The following is a 24,111-nucleotide window of genomic DNA, read 5'->3' on the forward strand; positions in this document are numbered from 1 at the left end:
TTGGCCTAGTCTTTAGAGACTCGCGCGGGTACCTGAAGGATGGAGTGATTATTTTACGTCTTTTTAGAACATAGTGAGGAGAATCGAATGGTTGATCACTTGGCGTAGTTTCTGAGTAATCATTTTACCCGCTTCGAAAACCTGGGGGTCCTAGAACTTTATTTCTAAAATTACGGGTTCTGAATGTATGAGTGAGTGAGTGAGTGGATGAGTGAGAGAGAGAGGGAGAGAGAGAGAGAAAGAGAGAGAGATAAGAGGGACGCTAAGACATAGAGAGGGAGGGAGAGATGGGCAACTCTCTAAGCAACGCAGAAACCACCGTTTTCACGGCACTTATGATGTAGATTACAATTATTGTCAATGGTCAATAAGCATATTCGTGCAATGTCTCAGACAATATTAATCGTGTGGCTTCAAATGAGTCCTGTCATGTTGTGACAGCCAGAATACAACGAAAATCATTACCATTCCTTGTGGTCCTTCCCTTACACCAAAAACGAAAAATCCCTGAATGTACCACCACTAGACAAAACAGTGGGTAGAGCCAGACTGATATCTTCGTTGCCTAGCAACTGCGACAGACGTTATCTCGGTTTGGCACATCCGGGCATTACTAGCCGCCCGCCCACAGTTCACCCGCCCACACAGAGTTGGTAAATCATCACAGAGTGGGGGTGGTAATCTCTAAGTGTGTGGCTGAAGCTTGCTTTTACACCACAACGTATTCTAACAGCATTTTGTTTCCGGTGCAACAGGTCAAGATTAAAACGTACGCCATGAAAATTCTAATTCATCGAATGAGAGGTTGTCGAATTTTCGACCAGTTTTCTGGTGCTATTTAGTTTAAGTTTCCTGCACTTGCTCAGGCTACGTGAGCTTACGGAAGCAATGGGTCAAAGGTTATTTCGAAGTTGATACCTTCCCCCGTCACAGTTGGGATAGTGTTGGCGGGCCCGGCCCCTGAGCAGCTTTTACTTTTAAAAACAGGCCATACATAAGTGTTTTTTTTAACACTTAACCCATCCACAATTCCGTCGCAAAAACATTTTTTTCCAATCTTTCCAATGATTATTTTGCGAGGGTTCACAGCATTCGTGCGTCACTTCGACGGAAGCCTGACTATTCATTTGGCTTCTTGCGACAAGATTAAGAGAGCGGAGTAAAGCCAAAAAGGATGGCACCCAGGCTAGCCGCAAGCACGGTTGAAATCGCCTTTTCAAAATTCTAAGCTTAGCGTATGGATCGCCCTTGTGACTGGTGAACCCGCAAGCCATCGGCAGACTCGATGGAGTCGTTTGGCGAAGATCCGTTGGTCACACTGGCCTGCGCTATTTTACACTACTTTGGAACGTCATACATGGAGCGTTCGGGCGTGAATACAGCGGCTGGGTTTCTGCGGGGAGTGTGGGAGTCATTAAGCCGGGTTCCTGTAGCGTACAGGACCTTGGAAAAGCCTGTTATCATGCTCGCTGCCGTGAGGAAAAAGCGGGCCCAGGGACTAACATGACGGACTGCCGCGCTCGTGGAAACTGACGGGTAGTTTTTAAACGTTTGATCCGGTTTTGCGTATGACTAAAGCCATGAAAGCGTAATAGCTCACTCGCGAACGGTGTCATTCTCAGTTATCGTCCACACACAAGCGCTCGCTCGGCGAAAGCCCCCGGCAAAAGTTTACATACATGTTTTTGTCGATTTTATTTCGCAAGGGCATCTGTGGCGCCCATCTTAGCTTAGCTAAGGCATAAAAGTTCCGAGGCGCTTCTAAATTAAGACACGGTCGATTCGAAGCGGACAGCCTGCGTTAGATTACAAGTGATCACCTTTCAAGTTCGGGACACCGTTGGCAAGTTATCCTTTTTTTAAGGTACGTCGTTGTCTTAAGGGGGAAGGGCGATATTAGATCCTTTACTCAGGCAATCTAGATCAATTAGAACCGTGCTTGTCAAATTTTCTCATCAAAGCAAAGCCACACAACCTTGATTAATTCTTTAATGGATTTTTGTACTTTCATCACAAAATGCAATTTGCTGGAGCGAACAACTGGCCAGGCACAAACGTTACGTTGGGTGATAAGCTAGGCACTACTGATAAAACTTTAACGGTCTCCGCGGCTTGTAAATTCGTTATTAGGACGAGGAAAATCCTGCCGACTCTAGTCTTTTTGGTCGGCTGCTGGCAAGGGACGTAAAAATTCCCGATCTGACACCTCAGTGAAATTCAAAACAAACTCTTTACAGGTTTGCGTAGCGAAAACTTTGTTGGATCCGTTGGCATGTGTGGTGGCCGCCATCTTGATTTTGTGACGTCGCAGGGTAGCCATAGCATTTCATTGGGAGGGGTGTTTTTTGTGGTCGCTAGCGTTTTCTCTATTTTTAACAAATCGGCTCACAACTATCACACATTCAACTCAAATAAAAAGAAAAATTCATTAAAAATTCATATTCATAAGAAGACCCCGTAATCGCTAAACTAACATAGCAAACCTGAAGTATATGTAGCACAAATGCTTAACTCTAGTTCACACTCTGTTAACATTCAAATCTTGGTACAGGGCTCACTTGGAAACCTGTTAGTCAGTCAAGGTACAGCTGAAGGGTGGCTGAGGAGTTATGGGATGTTATTTATAATAAAAAAAATTATTAACCTTCCTCAACCTTAATTTTTTTTCAGGTAGTACGTTGTATCAAGGTGATAATTATGCAAATCAGTATGACATCATGATGACGTCATCAAAAGTTATAAGGCCACGCCCATTTTTAGAAAAAAGTCTCTCCTTGGTTTGTACTTCGATGTTTATCAATAATACTTTGCAGGAATGTACATCAAGTTATGTGATCCTACGGTTGTATTTTGAAATGACGATTTTTGGCGAATCTTAATCGTTATTTTTGATAACGCCCAAAAAATAACACCTCCATCCCGTTGGCGCGCGTCATTTTTCAGTTTACAGGGTAAACTTCATGATAAGATCCAGTTTTCTACAAGTAGATTAGTATAAAATGTGATGTACGAATATGTAGTAATTCAGTAAATATTGTACTCCATACGTACGTATAATTACAATACGATGTTGATAATAGCAGTGTCATGGTGCATCTAATTTCTACATTTATTTCTGTTTACCTGTATTTGTTGGATCTCAATCTAAAAAAAATAAAGAATCCCCACCTGCTGGACCTATTTTTTCCGGGACCTTAACCGGAAACACAACATTCTTTTCCCCACGCCTCTATATAGTTCTTTCTGCCGGACATGACCCTACTGCCCTTGTACTTGCCGCTCTAATGTACAATCTTACCGTTTGAAGCACTCCACACGATCTGAACACCTCTGTTCCCTCATGCATAACACCCCGCGTGTACATATCAATGGAACATAGGCGGTGACGTTATTGGCTAGTAACTTTCCCCACAACAACAGGAGGGGAAGTCTCTGATTGGCTGACGGCTGACCAGCGCTAACGTAGCGATAAGGACTGATTGCAGACCGTTACGCCAGGGTTGTTGCTTGACATGGCAACAACAGTGGCGTCGCGGTGGCGTAGTGGCAGGGTGTTTGGCCCCAGAACCCAGAGATACCAGGTTCGAATCCGGGGTTCCCTTATTTGTCCCGTTGACGTTGCACCCTTGGGAAAGGCACTTTACACGACTTTACTCAGGTGAAATGAGTACCTAGCTTCGGTTGGGGACGTCCCTCGGATAGGACGTTAAATTGAGGCCCCGTGTTTGAGGAGAGCCACACCTCAAGCACGTTCATTAAAGAACCCAACACACTTATCGAAACGAGTAGGGGTCCTTCCCGGTGTGTGTGGATCATATGAATCTGTCCGGATATGCAGCTTGTAATATTCAGTACAAACCTGGTGTGTTACGCCTTGATGTGGTTTACCGGGTATGCAATGCAGACAAACAAACAAACAAACAAACAAACAAACAAACAAACATGTACAAACGGCGGCCTTGGCATGAGAGAAATATTGAACATCAGAAGCCTCTATTGGAATAGTTTCTTTTAATAACCCTTAAATGTTATTTGTTTCTTTTTCATGTCCTTCTGCCAAAACTGGAATAGTTTCTTTTAATAACCCTTAAATGTTATTTTCATGTCCTTCTGCCAAAACTTGACCGCTACTCCAAAATACAGTTTTCAATCACTGCGGTCGATCTGGACATTCGTTGTACCGTCAGCAATGCGTGGTTGGATAGTTTTCTACCCAGCTCTGCACATGTCTTGAAATATGATTTTTCAAATATTTCTTCTTGCTTTGCATGTTGATCTGTACGCTACGTAGGGATTTCATTCCTTTGGGTGGGTTTATAACGCCAGGGGTCCCGTGTTTGAAGAGAGCCACGCCTCGAGCACATTAAAAGACCCACCACACTAATTGAAAAGAATAGGGGTTCATTTAAGTGGATCAAACCTTACAGCCTGGTCTTACGTAGCTTGTACTTAGTGTCTAAAACTAGCAGGTGTTACGCCTTGAGGCGGCTTACTGTTTCTATGCAAAACATACAGCATTATACAACAAGCTTCCCCAACTGGAGTGTTATGTAAAAACAAACGTTATTGAGGTTAACCAAAGCAAATACAGACGCATTGGCCTTGATCTTCTAAAATTGTATTTCTTTTGTATATTTAGATGCTGGTTATGAATCAATATAACCAAGTGTCAGACAGTTCCCTTTCAATAGATACAACGAGCTCATGCATATGTCTTGTTGATGACTACATTGTCATTCACTTAACCATAAAATCCATAAAAAGAAAAAAGGCAAGGAATCGACTTGATCAAATCATTCAAAAGCACAAGCGATGATTCGCTTTAATCTAATGCAAAGTAAATTGATAATCTTCCATGCGTGCGAGAAAATTCCTCACGACCCGATCGTTAGATTTGAAAACTAATTGGGACGGTCTCACAATCGTCCTCTGATATTACTGATGATGAGGAAAAAATCGTTACGTGTCGTCATTTGATTTCAATGCAGCAGAAACCCTTTTCAACGCGGGCTGTAGCTGCGAGCCTTCTTTTTACAGGTTTGCGTAGCAAATTCTTTGTTGGATCCGTTGGCATGTGTGGTGACCGCCATCTTGATTTTGTGACGTCGCAGGATAGCTGATAAACGCTCAAAGCTGTTCAACTTTCTTTCCGCTTGCTCAACAGAATTTAATACATTCCATCCTATGGATAAATTCAGTTACATTCTAGAAGGAGATGTCGCTTACTGTGTGCAAATTGGTAAATATATCAAAGAATTTTAGACCTTAGAACTAGTATTATAAGTGATACGTTAAACTTGACATGTTGTTTATTCATATACTTGCACGTAGGTTAATTCATTTGTATATTCACGTGTTTGTTTGTATGTGGAATTGTAGAATACCTTGCAAAGTAGCCGCACTTTTATTCTATCAATAAAGATTCCTTTGTATGATTTCAATAATTGTTAATCTTTTTAAGTTGTAGGTATGATGTTTTTCACCCTCGAATCCTCCGCTGTCATGACCTCGAGTTTTCATATAACTAAATAGATGTACAACACAAGCAAAACAAACAAACACATGCCAATGAAAACCGTATTCAATTTATTTGCTTATCAACGTTTAGTTTGTGGTTAAAAACTTGCTGATCGACAAATCTTGCTCAGTGTCGCTGACGAAAGGTAATTTATGCTATCTGAAACGTCTGACCAATCATATCCAGTTGCTTTAATAACTGTGTTTTTTTGCGAAAATTCCTGTGAAAAATAACCTCATTGGCGAAGGTAACCACGAAATATTAGATGTACTTTCGAACGAAATAGGATTGTGTGGACGGGAAAATAAATTCATTCTCCTACGTACAGCTGAACCCGCGCTCTACGTAGGAAAAATGAATGAATCTATCTGTGGATATTGGTATGACTGTGTCGAAATGTGAGGTAGATGTCTCCCAAAGATTAACCACTAGCTGAACAAACTCCTGGTCTTGGCATTATCGGTTCTTGGAAACATGCCAAGCAGGAAGTGTCGTCTGCGGAACTGCCTGTTTCTTCACGATAGAAGGACCGTAAAATTCAAATACACCTGACGTAACGTCTGGATTGGAAGGACCTGTATCATAAATTTTAATACCCTATTCCTTCTACTAAGTTCGTTTTTGGTATCGGATGTTATGAGGGAATTCGATCGCCATGTTAAATCTTGAGTAGTATAGGGGCATGTTGTAATCCTCTTTATTTTGTAGCGAGTGGAGGTAGAGAGATTATGAAAGAAAAAATACATACACGCACGCACACGCATCCATGCACACACACACACACACACACACACACACACACACACACCTACACACACACACACACACACACACACTTACATACATACATACGCAGAGAGAGAGAAATACTAAGAGGGGAACAAAGAAACAGCGAGAGATAGAGAGAGAGGGAGAGAGGAACACAGAGAGAGACAGAGAGAGGGAGACAGACAGAGAAAGATAGAGAAAGAGAGAAAGAGAGAAAGAGAGAAAGAGAGGGAGAGAGAGAGAGAGAGAGAGAGAGAGAGAGAGAGAGAGAGAGAGAGAGAGAGAGAGGGGGGGGGGAGGGGGCTAGATGAACTGACAATACTGGAAAACATCCGTCCCTCCCTCCCTCACTCCCTGCCTCCTTTTTGCGTCTCTGCCAATTCTCCCATTGTACCTTTGTATCAACACATCCCGATCAACTACGTCACTCTCACAGCCGTCCTATCTTCCGCAAGGTAGAAAAAAAGTAATTTCATGGATAGTAGCTGTGTGGAAAATTCCTAAAAGGTTCATTAATGCCCAAAGATTGATAGTCCACGGCTACTGCGCGCTTCTGCGGGTGTAAACTGCCCAACGTGATCACATCGATTTTTGGGCGGGAAAATCTCCATTCTTCCACACGATCGGGCACGGTCTGATACTATCCCGTCCCTGATTTGATTAAAACTGCTGGCGGGGATTGGTCGAGAAGACGGTAATCTGATGGGATACAGCTGGGGAGAAAACGACGTCATTGACGGAAAAGCCTACTCTCCAAGCAGAGGTTTGGCGATGGGGGGGGGGTGCTCTATTTTTTCCCGTTTTCTTTCTGACCGCCATGCAGCCAAACTAAGAAATAAAACGCGCGACAAAAACGCCTACGTCAAAAAACAACCGGAGCCGAACCTCTGCTTGGAGAGAAGGAAAAGCTTGCTGATTTCTTATCACAGGAATCCACTCGACCGTACTTAAGTTTACGATGTGCTGAATGAAGACGTACCAAGCAAGGAGGGGAGCGTCTTAAGAGGATCTTAAGATGAATCCTTTTTCTTGGAATCTTTTGTACTACAAAGCGGGACAAGGCTGAATCTATCATTCTCAACATTCCGAGAACGAGAGTCTTATCATCTTCTCTGTTCTTCAACTTCTGAGATTGTTTCTAGACTTCAGGGGGTGAAATACTCATCACATAATCTAAACTTGATACGAGGCCTATTTTCTATATCTAGCTAGGCGGCATCTGTGGTATTTTTTCAACACATATGTGTCATCTATTAGGTCTATGGCATTAAAGTTGTAAGATAGGCCAACATAATGGTGATGACTATCAGCAATTGCAACTTCTTTCTCGTTTTTTTTTTTAAATTAAAGTTTCATTCAAGTTCAGTGCTTCACATACCCCCATATATAACTAGCACGAAATGTCTAGTTGGGTATGTCAATTTGACGAGAAATATATTTTTTTGAAATGTTTGAAATAGGCTAATTTCTTAGAATCGTGCCAAATTGTGCCATACTTAATACCTTATACAACTGTTGTGCAATAAAGTTGATTAATTGATTCGTTCATTCATCCATTCACAAACCCACCCACTCACTCACTCACTCATCACTCATTCAGCCAGTCACACACTCACTCACTCACTCACTCACTCACACTCACTCACCTTCTTCTGCACTTACCCATTCACTCTTACTCACTCTTACTCACTCACACACTCACTCGCTCACTCACTCACTCACACACTCACTCACTCACTCACTCACTCGCTCACTCACTCGCTCACTCACTCACTCACTCACTCACTCACTCACTCGCTCACTCATTCACTAACTCACACACTCACTCACTCACTCACTCGCTCGCTCACTCACTCACTCACTCACTCACTCACTCACTCACTCACTCGTTCGTTCGTTCGTTCTTTAAGTTGAAAAGGTGAAAGGTCGCTAAGTTAGACCTTTAAGACGTGCCCGTACTTTCCCTACACTACAGTAAACATGCCTCCAGACATAAATACGCCGGCTGTTTGAACGTGAGGTGTTGAACCGTTAAGTCTATTTCAGGAAGTTGTGACGTCAGAGGTCAGACTCGGGTCACATGTTTCCAGATGGCCGGGCTTTTATGACGTCATGGCGAAAGGAGGAACGCCAAGTGCCAGAGGAATATTGATAATGAACTTATACGTGTCAGCTTAAGGACATGTCGGAGAGTGGTTTTCCGGTATCCTGCGTTATTTCAGTAACCGCCCTAAGAATTTTCCCACTTCACTCAAATGAAAACTACTACCCATAGCTTTGGTTAGCTTATTAGCGACTTCCCTCGGATAGGATGTTAAAGAGAGGTCCCGTGTTTGAGGAGAGTCACACTTCAAGCACCCTAAAGAACCCACCACACTTATCGAAAAGACTAGGGGTCCTTTCCGGTGGGAGTGGATCAAATAAATCTGTCCGGATATGCAGCTTGTACTGTTCAGTACAAACCTGGTGTGTTACGCCATGAGGCGGCTTATTTATTAGATTACCATGGAAACAAACAAACTAACTATCTAACTAAACTAAGGAAAAACACACCCAAACCACATATCTGCTTGCCTCTATCGTCAACTTTAGGAAAGATTACTCTGGTAAATCACCGTTGGCGGTCACACGGGTTTTCAAATTGGCTAAGAGAAATCTGATTTTGACACGTACCTTTCTCTCATGGTGTGTGCGTGTGCATATAGGCTGACATTACTACATAACGTACTAGTATCAAATCGGATTTCTGTGGACAAAAATAGACCCAGCCCGGACGGATAAAAGACTTAGGGAAGAATAGCCGTATAAGCCGGATGTAGCATCCTTTGGGACCATGGCTAGCTAGGGACACTGCGACTGGAACAATAAAAAAATCATCTTGGGCCCAGGAAAATTATTGTTGTGAGTATAGCTGTCTACTAGTGTTGCGTACCTGTACTGTGTACCGATACTCTACCGTAAAAATGTATAAGGTACAGGTCCAAAATACCGGATCATGAGGTACCGGTACTGTACCGATATAAAGTTACACCAAGTATGTGCTTATTTTGTGACTGATCTCGAGACCGCACAGCCTCATGCAACACCAAACGTGACCAAAGTGACACCTTGGAACAGCGTAACTAATATGCAACATATCATTTAGGCAGGCCGGGAGTTTTGATAGCAAGGCCGAGGGAGTTAATTAGGCGGTAGGAAACCTAGTATGTTCTTTGAATAAAGGTACTGACAAGTTGAAAACAGTTTATCTATGTTTTTGTCATCATTGAAGATGTTCAGAAAAACACATTTAATTTTTTTCAAATTGTTTAGGTACATGTAGAGGTCCGGACCTGTACCTAAACCTTTGTACCTGTACCTGCACCTGTACCTGATGTTACGTTTAGGTATGCAGCACTACTGTGTCCCTAAACCCTGTAATGGAACATGTAAAATTGTTTAGGTACAGGTCCGGACCTAACATCTGGTGTACCTGTACCTGTACCTGAATTAACTTAAACACAAGTCTCCTATGTTCAACAATTAGAGTATATTATTGCCAAACGACTGGATAAGACTCAAAAACACCTGGGAAAGTGTGAAGAAATATATACCGTCCTTTCAACATAAATCATTCTTCTCATTATGTTATTATTACCAAGCATTGGTTCTCATTAACTATTTGTGATCATATATTATTGTTTCCCGGTTTTATGTATCTGTTTTGTGGTTTCTCATGTGTTTCACTTATTTTGTATATGTGCCATGTTCTTATTTTTCTTTGTTATTTTGAAAATTAATAAAAATAATTTTTTTTAAACTTAAACACAAGTGGACATCATTTTTTTTATGTCAGAGATGACAATTTTGTTAAGTAATCTTTATGCCACTGTTTACCACATTAGCGTTCGGATTTCTTTTCAAAAGTGCGCAAAAACGGCACCAAAAAAATCTACATGGCAATCTTTTAGTTTCACGTGCCTACTGTAAATACTGTAGATACCGTAGTCCCACCCACCTCCGTCAAAACGTAGAAATGCAAATTTAAAACATAAGAAGCAAATATTTGACGGATAGGCAGTCACCCTCTCAATGGTCGAACCGCTAATTGTGATGGACAGTCAGGATCAGTCTACATAAGGGCTTGGATTTTCTATCAGTTCTCACCACACAACAACATCGTATCTTTGCTCATTCAATATCGATACGTAATGGCATAGTGTTATTGCAACTTAATATCTGTAGGAATGACTAGAAAGTTGAGTTTTTAATTCAAGTTTCAAGCCTCATAAAATGCTCTGGATGCCTTTAATACTCACAAACGAATCAGAAGAATGATTTGGGGTTATTTTGCAGTCCTTATTGTAATTTATTTCTCATGCTCCGAGCAGCAGAGAAGAGCTATCGTTCATGGGTAAGGACAAGACATTGTCTGACGTCAGAGACTGCAACGTCATCACGACCACATTCACGCAATGACAGCGACACGTGACGTCATACACCGTTTAGCCGCACGCTATGGGTACAACTCCTCCCACCTATCAAAATTACAAAAGATGGCACATTGCATATTCTGTTATTCACGCAACTAATGTACATCAACCTTTGTAATGTCATAACCGCATTTCTGTAGCTGTTGTATATTGATGGGACGTTAATGGAGCCCAGAGCAATTTCAGAACATTAAAACTGGAATTATTCTAGATATGACAATCTCTTATGATATCAACATTCACTAGCTCATAGTATAAAAATGACCAAGGAAATGACTAGATGAATTGACTTGATGAAGATCCGATTTTCGGGCCCTAATATTGCGTGGGTTTCCTTTAAGCTCTAGGTCCCGTGTTTGAGAGCACATCTTAAGATTAAGAACCCGCCAAACTTATCAAAATGGGTTTAGCGTAATTTACCATAAAGTTCCAATATCTTCAAAATTTTTCATAAATATATATCTACTTAAAAATGTAATTCTGCTGCAGTACCATAAACATAACACCTTCCCACATACTAAATGTCTTACAGATCTATATATCTCCAGCTTTCTAGAAATTCTTAAAACGTAAATGAATAAATAGATGAATAAATCTTGTCCACAAATAAGTCACAAACCCACAAACAAAACCATAGAAATACAAACGGCACAAAAAACAACAACCTCGTTTTGCGAAGTTAACTACATGCAACACCGAGACGACACAATTAACAATATGAGCCTGGTTGTGCCGCAGTTCTCTCTTTGCACCAGTAAAACGGCAGCTTTTTTATGAGGCTATTAATATTGATGACATATTATTGCGGACGTTCCAATCCATCACTTTTAAATGGATTGTTTCGAGCCCACAAATCCATCAATATTATCGCATTATCATATCCTCAAATCCATACCGCAGTAACCCCGCAATAGTCATTTATATCTTTGCATACCAGTGACCAAGGGCTAAGGATTGTAAATAATTTTACCGGAAACGGTTTTCAAATTTCATTTGATTTTGAACAAGATCTTCAATAATGATAGAATGGATGTTCAAAAACAAATAATCGCATGTATGACATTTTTTCACTGCATCTTTACATCAAAAAGGACAACATTAAGGCCTAAACAAAGCCTGCGACGGAGGCTTGATGTGTACCAAGATGGTCTCCATGACAACACGGTGACGTCATTAGCGCGGTGACGTCATCACCGTGAGCACACCTGGTGCTTTGACCTAATTTGTCTGCATATAAATCACCCGCACCATCTGTCACCGACGATGCTACGGGCTTGGTAATTAAAAACGGGTAATTGCATTAATCTTCTACGGGTGAACACAGAGAATGATATCCAAGCAGAGGTTAGGAGGGAAGACATTGCAATGATACGTCAGAAACTGACAAGTCACGATTTTTCCTTGTTACATCTGCTTGGTTATTACAACTGAATTCGAAGGTGTTGAACGGATAAACACGGAAAGATATCCAAGCAGAGGTTTGGGGATGTCACTGTAGCTGGGGATGTCTCTGTGTCTTAACTGGTGGTAGCCTCACAGTTGAACTCCTGGTTCCAATTTAGTTGGTAACTGGGGAAACCCCGGTTCAATTCTGGGTTAGGAACATCTCGGTCTGGGCTGCATCTTTCTTTCGGAAGGGACGTTAAATTGGGCTCCAGTGTCAATGGGACTGCATTGGCGTTTTCTTCTCTTCAGTTATCATCCTTGGAAGATTTTGACAAAAACGCCAATGCAGTCCCATTGACGTATACCAGGGGGCCCAAAATCGACCTTGACCTTTGTTCTCCCAGCACGTACCCACATACTAAATATCATTACAATACATTTAGATGTTCTTTAGTTATGCTGACATTAAGCATCCGGACGAACAAACATACACACACGCAAACACACATGCAAAACAATATCTCCATGGAAATGAAAACACGACAGCCTAATAACGTTACAAATGTCTTTTACAATATCTGCTTGGAGCAAATGCTCAATGTTAAGGAACCAGTGTGCCTGCTAAACGAAGACAGACTTTTTGCACTTAAAAATCGAAGAATGAACTGATAGATAACACATGTAGTACAATTGCCGCCAGGTCACTTGTACCTTTGGTAAGGTTATTGCGTTCCTAGCTTTGAATGTATTACCTAGATTACCACACACTAATAGTAACTTGGTCGTTAGACTTTATGCACCCTTTATGTTCAACGAATAAACTGTCAAACTGACATAAAAGTTGCGTTGCAGACGGTAAAACCGTCCACGTGAGAGTCACTCCAAGATCACGTGCAGATCACGTGTTTTGTCTTCTGAAAGGGGTCACCAGTTAGTTGCCATGTTGGTTCAACTCCAAGTTTTCTGACAGGCTTCCATGTGGACAAATGGTCATTCACAAGTCCTGTGGGTTTAGAAAATTTACAGTTATTGTTGAGTCAGACAAGCGTCAGGAAGTCAAGAGGGACCCGGGTTCTTCCGAAGAGGTGAAGGTTGGCCACTGATGGACTGAAAGATTTGGTTAGCATCATGTTGTCTGGAAGATGGTTGCGGTCGCATTTCAGTCGAAGCATTTGGGTTTCAAAAGGACGTTCTTTTCAAGAACCTACAAGGATAGGTAGTCCCCCTTCCTGTACCCCCTATTTCTTTCTTTATCTTCCGAGGCTTTCTATCTATTCTCTTTTCTTATTTATCTCCATGAAAAAAGGCTTTTTCATGGAGATACTGTTTTGCTTCCGTTTGGTGTTTGTGTGTATGTATATGTCACCGGACGCTTAAAGTCACCATAACTGTAGAACCTGTACATGGATTGTAATGATTTTTGGTATGTGGGTGGCTGTTAGGAGGAGGAAGGTCGAGGTCGATTTTGGGCCCCCTGGCATGTGTGACTGGAACTGCAATGGCGTATTTGTTAAAATCTTCCATGTAGAAGAACTGAAGAGTGGATCGACAGATCGTCATGTTCTTTGGTACACAGGTAGGCTAGACCAAGTTGTACACACTTAAGTGCAAACTATGCAAATGAGACCGAATTTGCATAAGTAAGGAGGTAAATCGTTTGCATGGGTGTCGTCGGATGCTTAAAGTCAGCATAACTGTAGAACGTGTAGATGGATTGTAATGATATTTGGTATGTGGGTATGCGCTGGGAGGAGAATGGTCAAGGTCGATTTTGGGCCCCCTGGTTTGTGTCCCTGGAACTGCAATGGCCTATTTGTAAAAATGATCTAAAGGGGTATAACTGAAGAGAGGAACAACAGATTTTCATGTTATTTGGTACGCAGGTAGGTTGGACAGAGATGTACACACTGAAGTGCAAATCATGCGAAGTTAGTGTGCTTGCGTGTGTGTGCGCGTGTGTGTATGTTTGTGTCACCGTGTGTGTATGTATGTGTCACCGGACGCTTAAAATCAGCATAACTGAAGAACGTGTGGATGGATTGAAATGATATTTGGTATGTGGGTAGGTGCTGGGAGGAGAAAGGTCAAGGTCGATTTTGGGCCCCCTGGTATGTGTCACTGGAACTGCAATGGCGTGTTTGTAAATATTTTGCAAGGAGAATAACTGAAGAAAGGAGCGACAGATTTTCATGTTATTTGATATGCAGGTAGGTTGGACAGAGATGTACAAACTGAAGTGCTAATTATGCAAATTCATACTGAATTTGCATAAGTAATGAGGAATATCTACTCTATTGTGGGCTTTGAGGTCGCACCATCTGTTGGTCTCTTATCTAGGTCAGTAGCTATTTATAGCCACTTCTCCCCTTGCCCGGCCAGTGTGGGTCATACCATTGAGCGATATAGAATGGGGGGAACTGGTTTCATAAAAAAACAAAGTTTCATGGAGATTTTGGGTCCTAAGACTCTTGTTATCTATGTTTCTCTTTTAGTTCCCAGTATTTTCATGCTCTTTTCAATTTCTCCTCATGGCAGTCTCTATTTCTCCTTCCATATTTCTATCTGTCTGTTAGTTTTAAATCTCTTACTGGCTCTTTCCTTGTCTCTATTTCACCGTCTCTCTCTCTCTCTCTCTCTCTCTCTCTCTCTCTCTCTCTCTCTCTCTCTCTCTCTCTCTTCGTTCAAAGAATTTATTTATCTATTTAAACCATAAACTTACATGCGCAGGGAATGACTTGCGCCCCCCCTGAATTCTGCACCGTGTGTTACAATGGGTTATTCAAAATGATAAACAATTACACAAATCATATCACATTATTCGACCAAACAGGGCAGCTCGAAGTTGTCTGTCTCTGTCTCTTTACTCCAACATCTTCACACATGTACACGACCCATCCCTGTCCGTCATGACACCTAAGGCGTCTGTATATATATATGCGTACGTGTGTGCGGACACGTTTTGCCAAGGAGCTCTTGCTCAGTCTTGTAGCACATATAAAAGGGTTGTGACCGTCTATGAATTATGTCATAAATCTCTTTCTTATCTCTCGCTTCATTGTGCGCAGATCTACGCAGTATCTGATATATCTCTGCATTGTACGTGAATGGTGATACATACAAGAGTGCCTATATATACAAGAAACTGTACCAAAAATCAAGAGCATAACACTTCCAGGTCAAAAGATACAAAACGGAAGTTCCGCTGCAGTACCAAGGTCATATACAAGGGGGCCCAAAATCGACCTTGCATTTCGGCTTTACAACGCCCGCCCACATATTGAATATCACCGTAATCTATCCAGAGGATCTTGAGTTCTGACGACTATAGTAGTGCGGAAACACAAACACACACACACACACACACTCAGACACACAGGCAGACAGACAGACACACACACAGACACACCCAAAACTGTATCTCCATTTTTCACGGAGATAATGATAGAAAGAATGTAACTATACAGTCTAATCCAACACTTCATAAGCGTAGTCCTTTGAGATTACATAAAGACTTAGCATTGTCGTAGACTTTGCATTTACGTAATAAGAAATTGATATTGAATTAAAGCTGCGGTTTTAAGGAAATATGTAACAGGATATGTAGGTATCAGAAAAGGATTGCGCTAAAGCCCGCCCTATTAAATAACGTTACGTAAAAACTTGGCCCAAGAATGAAACTCAATTAAAGCTGCGGTTTTAAGGAAATATGTAACAGGGTATGTAGGTATCAGAAAAGGATTGCGCTAAAGCCCGCCCTATTAAATAACGTTACGTACAAACTTGGCCCAAGAATGAAACTCAATTAAAGCTGCGGTTTTAAGGAAATATGTAACAGGGTATGTAGGTATCAGAAAAAGATTGCGCTAAAGCCCGCCCTATTAAATAACGTTACGTACAAACTTGGCCCAAGAATGAAACTCAATTAAAGCTGCGGTTTTAAGGAAATATGTAACAGGGTATGTAGGTATCAGAAAAAGATTGCGCTAAAGCCCGCCCTATTAGATAACGTCACGTACAAACTTGGCCCAAGAATGAAACTCAATTAAAGCTGCGGTTTTAAGGAAATATGTAACAGGGTATGTAGGTATCCGAAAAGGATTGCGCTAAAGCCCGTCTAATTATGTAATGATTTTGAGCTTACGTAAAGTTGTCATAATTCATTCTTTACGTAACAGCGTAGGTGACCTTGATTACGAAAGTCTTTGCGTTGAGCTTGTAAGATTAAATAGCGTTCAAAATAGTGCAAATAATTACTGTAAATGCAGAAATGTTCGCGCTGGTTTTATACGTGCGGTTTTCGCAGTGAATTCTACACCGCGAACTCAAAACCACCGCGAAAAGCCATTCCATTGTGTGACTGTAGCGCTACTGTTGTTTCAAACGCGAACTCAAAACCACCGCAAACACTCCATTTCCTCCTAATTAAATCCCCGTGAACATGTTTGCATTATTTTGCAGTATTATATGAATTTCATAAGTGCTTCGAAACTCCTTCGACAGAAATAAAGAGTTAATGATGACCTGTCAATTAAGAAACTATCAATATATGATTCATAAAATCATGTCCATGACGTAGAGATTGATTTTCATAATATATTTTGTTTGTGTAAACGTAAGTCAGTTGCAACGTACATGTACAACTAACAAGCTTTAAGTATGTCATAACAGCTCAAGAAATTGTTCAGAACCGTCTTTCAATTATTTACCTACCTACCTACCTTGTCCCTAGCCTAGATCCCCTTGACATTGGGGGGAGGGGGGTATGCAGAGAGACATTTATTCAAGTGGACGAGGAAAAATTGTAGAGTATAGCGGTCGGGAAAAATTGGAAAATTGCAGCGAATAAATGAAAGAAAGAAATGCACAAGAACGAATATATGAAATTTCCATTACGAGAAGAAGAGCATACACACGTTTCTACATTGTATTTCATAAACTATTATGGGCAGTAAATGTAGACTAGATTTCGCATTTTGCAAAGCTCTTATCGTGTATTAATTGTTCGACCGTGGGTGACATTATAAAGTCTCTGTGCTCATGTCGTAAATTAAGTTAAGTGCTTTTCTTTAATTGAATTGAATTATCACAATACGTGTGGGTGGAAACAATTTACAATTATTATCATTAAGCCGCTGCTATAAGGGGGCGGTTTTGGCAGATTTATGGAATAACATATACTAGCTACTGTGTGCATGTCGGAAGCTATTATTGTATTGCATTATGTTGGCTTCTGCGCTCATGCATAATTTAAGAGCAAATTTGGTCTGAAAAGGGAAGAACACGCAAAGCACATTTCCATTATGATTACTATGATCAAGGAGGTTAAATATACGTACCGCGTACTAGTTATGGTTATTATTATTATTATTGTATGCCGGCTCCCAGTCCGTTGGGCAGAGATTTCTTTAAAGCGATTGTTACCGTGTATGTATATATTCAATGAGATATCATCATGCCCTGTTAATGTATCTACTTATGTAGGCCAATTTAGTATAACTCTGTGTAAAAATAACGTCACTGCAGTTCCAGAGCAAGATGCTAGGGAACCCAAACCGACACCACTTCTTTATTACATCACAAGCTATCTGCCACCCAAAAATCAAGACCATAGCACGTCCAGGTCAAAAGATGCAAAAAGTTCTGCTGCAGTACCAAGGTCAAATACCAGGGGGCCCAAAATCGACCTTGAATTTTGGCTTCCCAACACCCGCCCACATACCAAATATCATCGAAATCCATCAAGAGGTTCTTGAGTTATGCTGACTAGAGTAGTGCGGAAACATGGACACACAAACAGACACACACACACACACACACACACACACACACACACACACACAGACACACCCAAAACTATATCTCCATTTTTCATGGAGATAACGAGACAACGTATGCTATACATTCCTGTCGCAGCACAATATTATCAACATACTGTTCTATAGTATAACCATGCATGGCTAGATTGTCTCTAGATAAATTTGATAAATTTAGATTAGTTCTTTAAAATTGTTAGATATTAGCAATAGTTCAACTGTTTTGTATGTAGAATTTGCAATACATTGTACTTGTTACAATTGTCGCGCAATAAAGTTCTTCTCCTTTTCTATGAGTTCTTCGTTTTCCTTTCATCTGAGGCTTATCTACTTAATAAAATACAATTATTGATAAAACCCTGACTTAATCTTAAAGGAAATCTGAAATATTCAATCTAATATCGGTTGAAATAAGATTTTTTTTGTTCCAGCTTATAACACAATCCACAACCTATACGTATTGAAATGTACACATATCATGTAATAAAATATTTCAGATGACCCGTTCACATTTCCAACATAAGGTCAAGGAAGATATTTTGATCATGACTGATGATATTATATTGTATTTTTACATCTCACAATCTGATATAGAATACATTTTAATATCTCATATATATCAGAAGCTTTTCTGGGGCCCATTGACGAAAGGCAGCCACATAAATGCAAGTCAAAATTGCAATCAAAAATATGAGTGATTGCCAAGATTTTTTAAATTTGTTTCTAGTTTTTTTTTGTGAGATTCAAAATGTTACATAAAACGCATTTTTATTATCAGAAATGGGAACGTGTATTTAGCTAAAGCTCTCAAGCCGCTACCTACAACGTGGCTTATTTTTTCGAAGTTTTTTGTGTGATTTAAAATCTGCCATAAAATGCACTAACCCTTTTACATGTACTATGGGAAATTGGAACTTGTGTTTAGGTAAAGCCTCCACTAGCCGCTAGTCACGTGGGCCATCTCCATCGCAAGTGACGTCAGGAGCCGCGGCTCGCTCCAGTCTTACGGAGGGCGACGTTGTTCCGGGATTGTACCGCCGGCACGGCAGTGTGTGTACGCCCGTGCGGTATCCCTGGCGTCGACGCTGCGTCGTCGTTTAAGAAGTGACGGGGGATAGAGAGAGATATATAGCTCGTCTCGGGGGCTAGCCGGGAGCGCTGAGCCGTCACGCCGTAAAGCCGGAGCGACGTTACAACAAACACACGTCCGCTGGTGGTGGCGTTTTTCACAAGTCGTCCTCACACTACGGGTCGCTCTGCAGCCTATCTATTGGAGAGAAAAACCTTAACAGTCTGTTTGCCGTTTCCTGTGTGTGTGTGTGTGGATCGCGTTGTACATAACGTGTTTTCTCCAGTCTATCATTTTGGGTTGTTGTTTCGGAGCTGTGCGCCTCTGACCGCGCGTCCATCTTTGGAGATAGGGAAGAGGAAGAGGATCGGCAGCAGGAGGAGGGGAGCATGCGATCCTGGGAGGTTAGGGCCGCCATTTCTGCCGGTGTGTGCCCGACCTCTGCTGCGGCGATAGGATGATTAGGGAGTACAGACGGCCGCCGCTGTGTATGATGAGGTAACGGCGGAGCAGGCCAGTGCGGGTGTACTGTGTGCGTGCGTGTGTGTGCTTGTGAGCCGGTAAGGTAAACCCCACCGGAACGGCTACGACCCTCCCTCGGCCGCGCCCGCCACCATGCCCGTAAGGAGGGGACACGTCGCCCCCCAGAACACCTTCATCGACACCATCATCCGAAAGTTCGACGGGCAAAGTAAGTTGTACCCTTTTTCATGCAATTTTACATAAATGCACCTGTTATAGATGGTTGTGTATTATTTTAATGTCTTTAACAGTATTTTAGGGCTCGAAATACCTGCTAGCAATCTGCAAATTTGCAGATAAAATCTAAAACCTTCAGGTTGAAAAATTTAGAAACCAATTCTGCCGTAACATTTCCATAAAGATCTGTGTTATAGCATAATTCACCATTTCGACAAGGTCAGGTATAGGTAATAAAGACGCTTTGCTGAAATTAAACGGTTCAGCCAATTTGATAGCTGGTTAAATATTCTGTCAGTTTTGAGACAATATTGTAGGTGACAGAAGAACGTAGCTCATGCCCTGTGTGCTTGTCACGCCAGTTTTTTTTTTCCCAGTAGCCATCCTGCCAAATACGGTTAGACATTCTAGTTTCTCTCCTATTGCATGCGAGACAGATGGGAACGAGCGAGCTTTTATCAGGCGTACATTTTTCTCTCGGAACGTCCGACGGTTTAAGGCCATAAGGTTGCTTTCGCGACCATCACTCTCGGACACCTTATCAAGGTAGAGCGACCGGCTCTCCTCTTTTCTCTGTCCGTCGCGTGGAAACCCGCGGGGATCGTACCAGGGGGAAAATTTATGGAGCTTTCAAGTTCACTCACGGTTCAACTGAACCTCAGCGCCCGGGTAACTGATTACATGGGGGGGCCCTGACGGTAGACATTCCTTACAAGCAGGAGTGTTTATCAAATGTCAAAGCGTTGGGTGGAGGATGGGGTATGGACCCTTCTGTTTTCTCGCTGAAATGCCGGCGACCGGGCGTCGTAATGGGATGTTTTCATCTCCAGCGCACACGAATGGGGGAGAAGAGTCCTCTTGTTCTGCTAACGGCACCCCAGGGAGGGCCATAAAATGTTAAAGTCCAATGTCATAATGTTTCACTACCTACGCTGTATAAAAATGGCTTTTTTTTCTCAGGTCTGAGGATTTCTTGCCTGTAGTATGGTTAACATTTAGAATGTTATGAGGTTGGAAGTCATATTTTTCAAGAGAGGGTCCGAAATAGTAACTAGTGTGGTGTTTATTGTGAAGGAGTAATGCAGATGATATGATTAATTTTCATAATGGCCAACTCATCATCTAATGCAAGTCTGCATTCATTGCAATAATTTTAAAAGATGGGGAGGGGGGTAGCATATTGAACTATGTTTATCCTTGTCTTTCCCAGCATATTGTTTAGAAGTTGGTTGATAATCTTAATATATACTGATGTTGATCTATTTAGGACACTGTTAAATGTCAGCAGTATGGTGTCCTATGGACATAGTTTGATAATTATCATTATTGAAAGTCACAATTTCCATCATTATTTGATGCTTTCTTGAGGTTGAGAAGTGACAGGACTTATATATTAGATCTGTCCTTAATAATTACCGTAAATGCAGAAATTTTTGCGGGGCTTTATGTTCGCGTTTTTTGCGGTAAACTCTTTACCGTGAGCTTAAAACCTGAACGCAAAAAGCCATGTCATTGTGTGACTGTAGCGTTACGTTTGTTTCAATTGTGTATTCAAAACCACTGCGAACACTCCATTTTCTCCCTACCGCGAAATTAAATTGACCCGAATATTTCTGCATTTACAGTAATATATGATACAGGCTATGTAGCTTTCATCTGCCTTCCTGTATAGAAAATAAATAATTACATGACATTTCTAGGGATTCGTCTTTTTTTAGCGTAGGAAACATTCACACAAATATTAGTTTGAAAAAATGTTTCTAAGGAATAAATTCAAGCCAAAATTGAGATTCACTGCAAGAAAAATAGTTTTTCTCATTGCTATAAACGAATTTAAAGTAGCTGCATGATCAGCAAAATTCTAAATGGATTTGATCCTAACCCAATTATGATTTAGACCTCAATGTTCTAGTGTGCGCTAATGTAATTTATTAGTGTTAGCGGTAACAACGCGGAGTAAAGACGAATAGGAAAATGTCAGTTCTAATTCTTGAGTACACTACGGCGGTTATATTTTTGGAAGCTGAACTTTTGAATCGTGACAGTTCCACAATACATACCCATCTGTCAATGGAGTTGAGAAAATATCAAACAAAAAAAGGGGAAGCTTTGTTTGATCATTCGTTCAATACATACGGCTTCATTGCATCTTGACAATTGACATTATCTAATAAGAGTCACAAATATAAGAAAAAAGTATTGCAAATTCTTTATAATTTAATTATATCATATTTTTATCTAATTATTTTGATATGTATCATTGCAATTTTTAGAACTCTAATAACATTATGATACAATAATGTGAATGAATGAGCCAATATGTATGCATTGTACGTAATGCTTGTAAATTATTCACAAGCCGAATGATTACGTTACCATAATGTATTGATATAAATGTATCTGTTCTTATTGATGCAACCAACACTGTTATGCTTTACAAAATAATTCTAAAAAAAGACGACGACATGGAATATTTAATGTAATTAAGATATGAATTGTCTCAGGCAATATATCCCCAAAGGTATCAACCCAGAAGACGCTAATTTATTAAATGGATGTCAGTTTCCATTTATCCAGATACAAGTACGTAACATCATATTTGAAACGGTGATTCTGCTAGAATATTAGATGTCACTCACTTTAATTTTGTTTGAGGATAAGTAGTCAAGAAAGTGGGTCACTCTCCGCATTTGTTGCGATGAGGTCGTGACTCTGGGGTTGAACAATTCGATGAATTTAACCAAGAAGGGTAAATGAAATGCAGCCATCCTCAATTGAGGTGAAGCGTGATCATGTTCTTTTTTTTTAGTAGTATGTAGCAGGTGCAATGTTGCTTCGCTCGCGTTTTCAGCCAAGCACACCGGGTCACCCATACACTTCTCGATAAAGTGTGTTGGGTTCTTTTATGTGCAGAGGCTTGACACCTGAGGCTATTACACCTGAAGCTCTCCCATGCATACTGCCAGTTTATGTCACCATCCAAAATACAACCACTCACACCGTGCCCAAGCAGGGTGCGAACCTGTCTCCCTGGATTGTTGTTTCGTGTACATGACATCATATTTTTCCATGCCAAATAAGCTATACAGTATTTTTTGATAGGCAGAATAAGACTGCATATTCATCACTGTCTCTAATTTGTATATGTTTATGGTGCTATAAACAAGTCATCTTTTTGTTTTTGTTCGTTTTTGTTTGTTTGAACCTTTGTTTATTCATAATAAGCTCAAATCCGCACGCAGGCCACTTTTCATTGTGGTCATGAGGGAAGAGGTAAGGGTCAGATACAATATAGCAGAGATACACAGTCATTTGAGTCCTAATAACTCTATCAACATATAACGTTATGATAATTACATATTTATGGTACAACAATATACAATTGCTACAACACACAACATATAGTAGGGCGAAAGCTGGTTCATGGTCCGTGTCCATTCGTTTTGTTCATTTCGGTTACTTCAAGAGTCTCTTAAATTAAAGGAAGTCAGATTCGGAGCCGTACGTGTGTCTGGCGGTAGGCTGTTCCAGACATTATTTTTTATCGTCCAAATTATCTTGGATTATTTGCAGTGACATCCCACAGTACAGCTTACGATTACAACATCCGAAACGGTACTTATACGAAATATATTCTATATTATATTTCATATATTCACAATATGTTGAGAGGACTGATGGAAAGCTTATTGACAAGCACTTTACTTTATGTACAGAAATAACGCATACAATTTTTATCACATGTTTTTGGATGGGCTTTTAATCAAGAAGGATATAACAAGTCAGATGTGAGGTAAATCTACAATATAATCAGTGCAGGTTATTTTAAACAATACCTTCACTGGAAACTGTATTTTGAGCCCTGTCATATCATGTCATTCTATAACCTGTCATATACAAAATGTATAGCCATCAGGTATAAACAGGGGAACAGGGGTGCTGTGCCCCCATGCCCTGACCATGCGCCCCCTTGGGGAGAAGATCATCTGACAAGTATAAAATTCTGATTGACCAGAGATGCTACTAAGTCACATGTAGCCACGGTTTTCAACTGTGCCCTGTCTGATACAGTCTGATGCTAATTTTGCCCCCCAGGAAGCCTCAAAATGTCCCATTTTACTTAAAATCTCAAACTCCAACACACCTTTGAAGTAGGGACCCCCCCCCTCTTCAACAGCATCTCCCCGCCGCTTGGTTGCTCCGCTCAGATCCCTCGCAATTAGCTTTCCCTTACAATTTTGTCCTAGAAAAAACCCTGCAACAACGTACCAAGATTTTGAATAAGAGAACAACGCCTACATTACGTCATAAATGTGAGAGTTGAAAAGCACCTAACTAGATAGATAAATGACAGGACAGCCAGTGTATAGAGAAAAATTTATTTCA

At 40.9% G+C, this 24,111-nt stretch overlaps 1 protein-coding gene across 3 annotated transcripts in view; it reads left to right on the forward strand.

Annotated features, from left to right (window-relative positions):
* The first annotated feature begins 18,947 nt into the window (after positions 1-18,947).
* The window catches only part of LOC136447045 (potassium voltage-gated channel subfamily H member 6-like), a 138,125-nt gene continuing 132,961 nt past the window's right edge, over positions 18,948-24,111 (forward strand). For all 3 annotated transcript variants that reach the window (XM_066445719.1, XM_066445720.1, XM_066445721.1), the window contains exon 1: positions 18,948-19,717. In XM_066445719.1, coding sequence (XP_066301816.1) covers positions 19,642-19,717 — 76 coding nt within the window. In that variant the 5' untranslated portion in view covers positions 18,948-19,641. The remainder of the gene's footprint in view (positions 19,718-24,111) is intronic.

Source organism: Branchiostoma lanceolatum, chromosome 13 (genome assembly GCF_035083965.1).
Source record: "Branchiostoma lanceolatum isolate klBraLanc5 chromosome 13, klBraLanc5.hap2, whole genome shotgun sequence".
Lineage (NCBI taxonomy): Eukaryota > Metazoa > Chordata > Leptocardii > Amphioxiformes > Branchiostomatidae > Branchiostoma > Branchiostoma lanceolatum.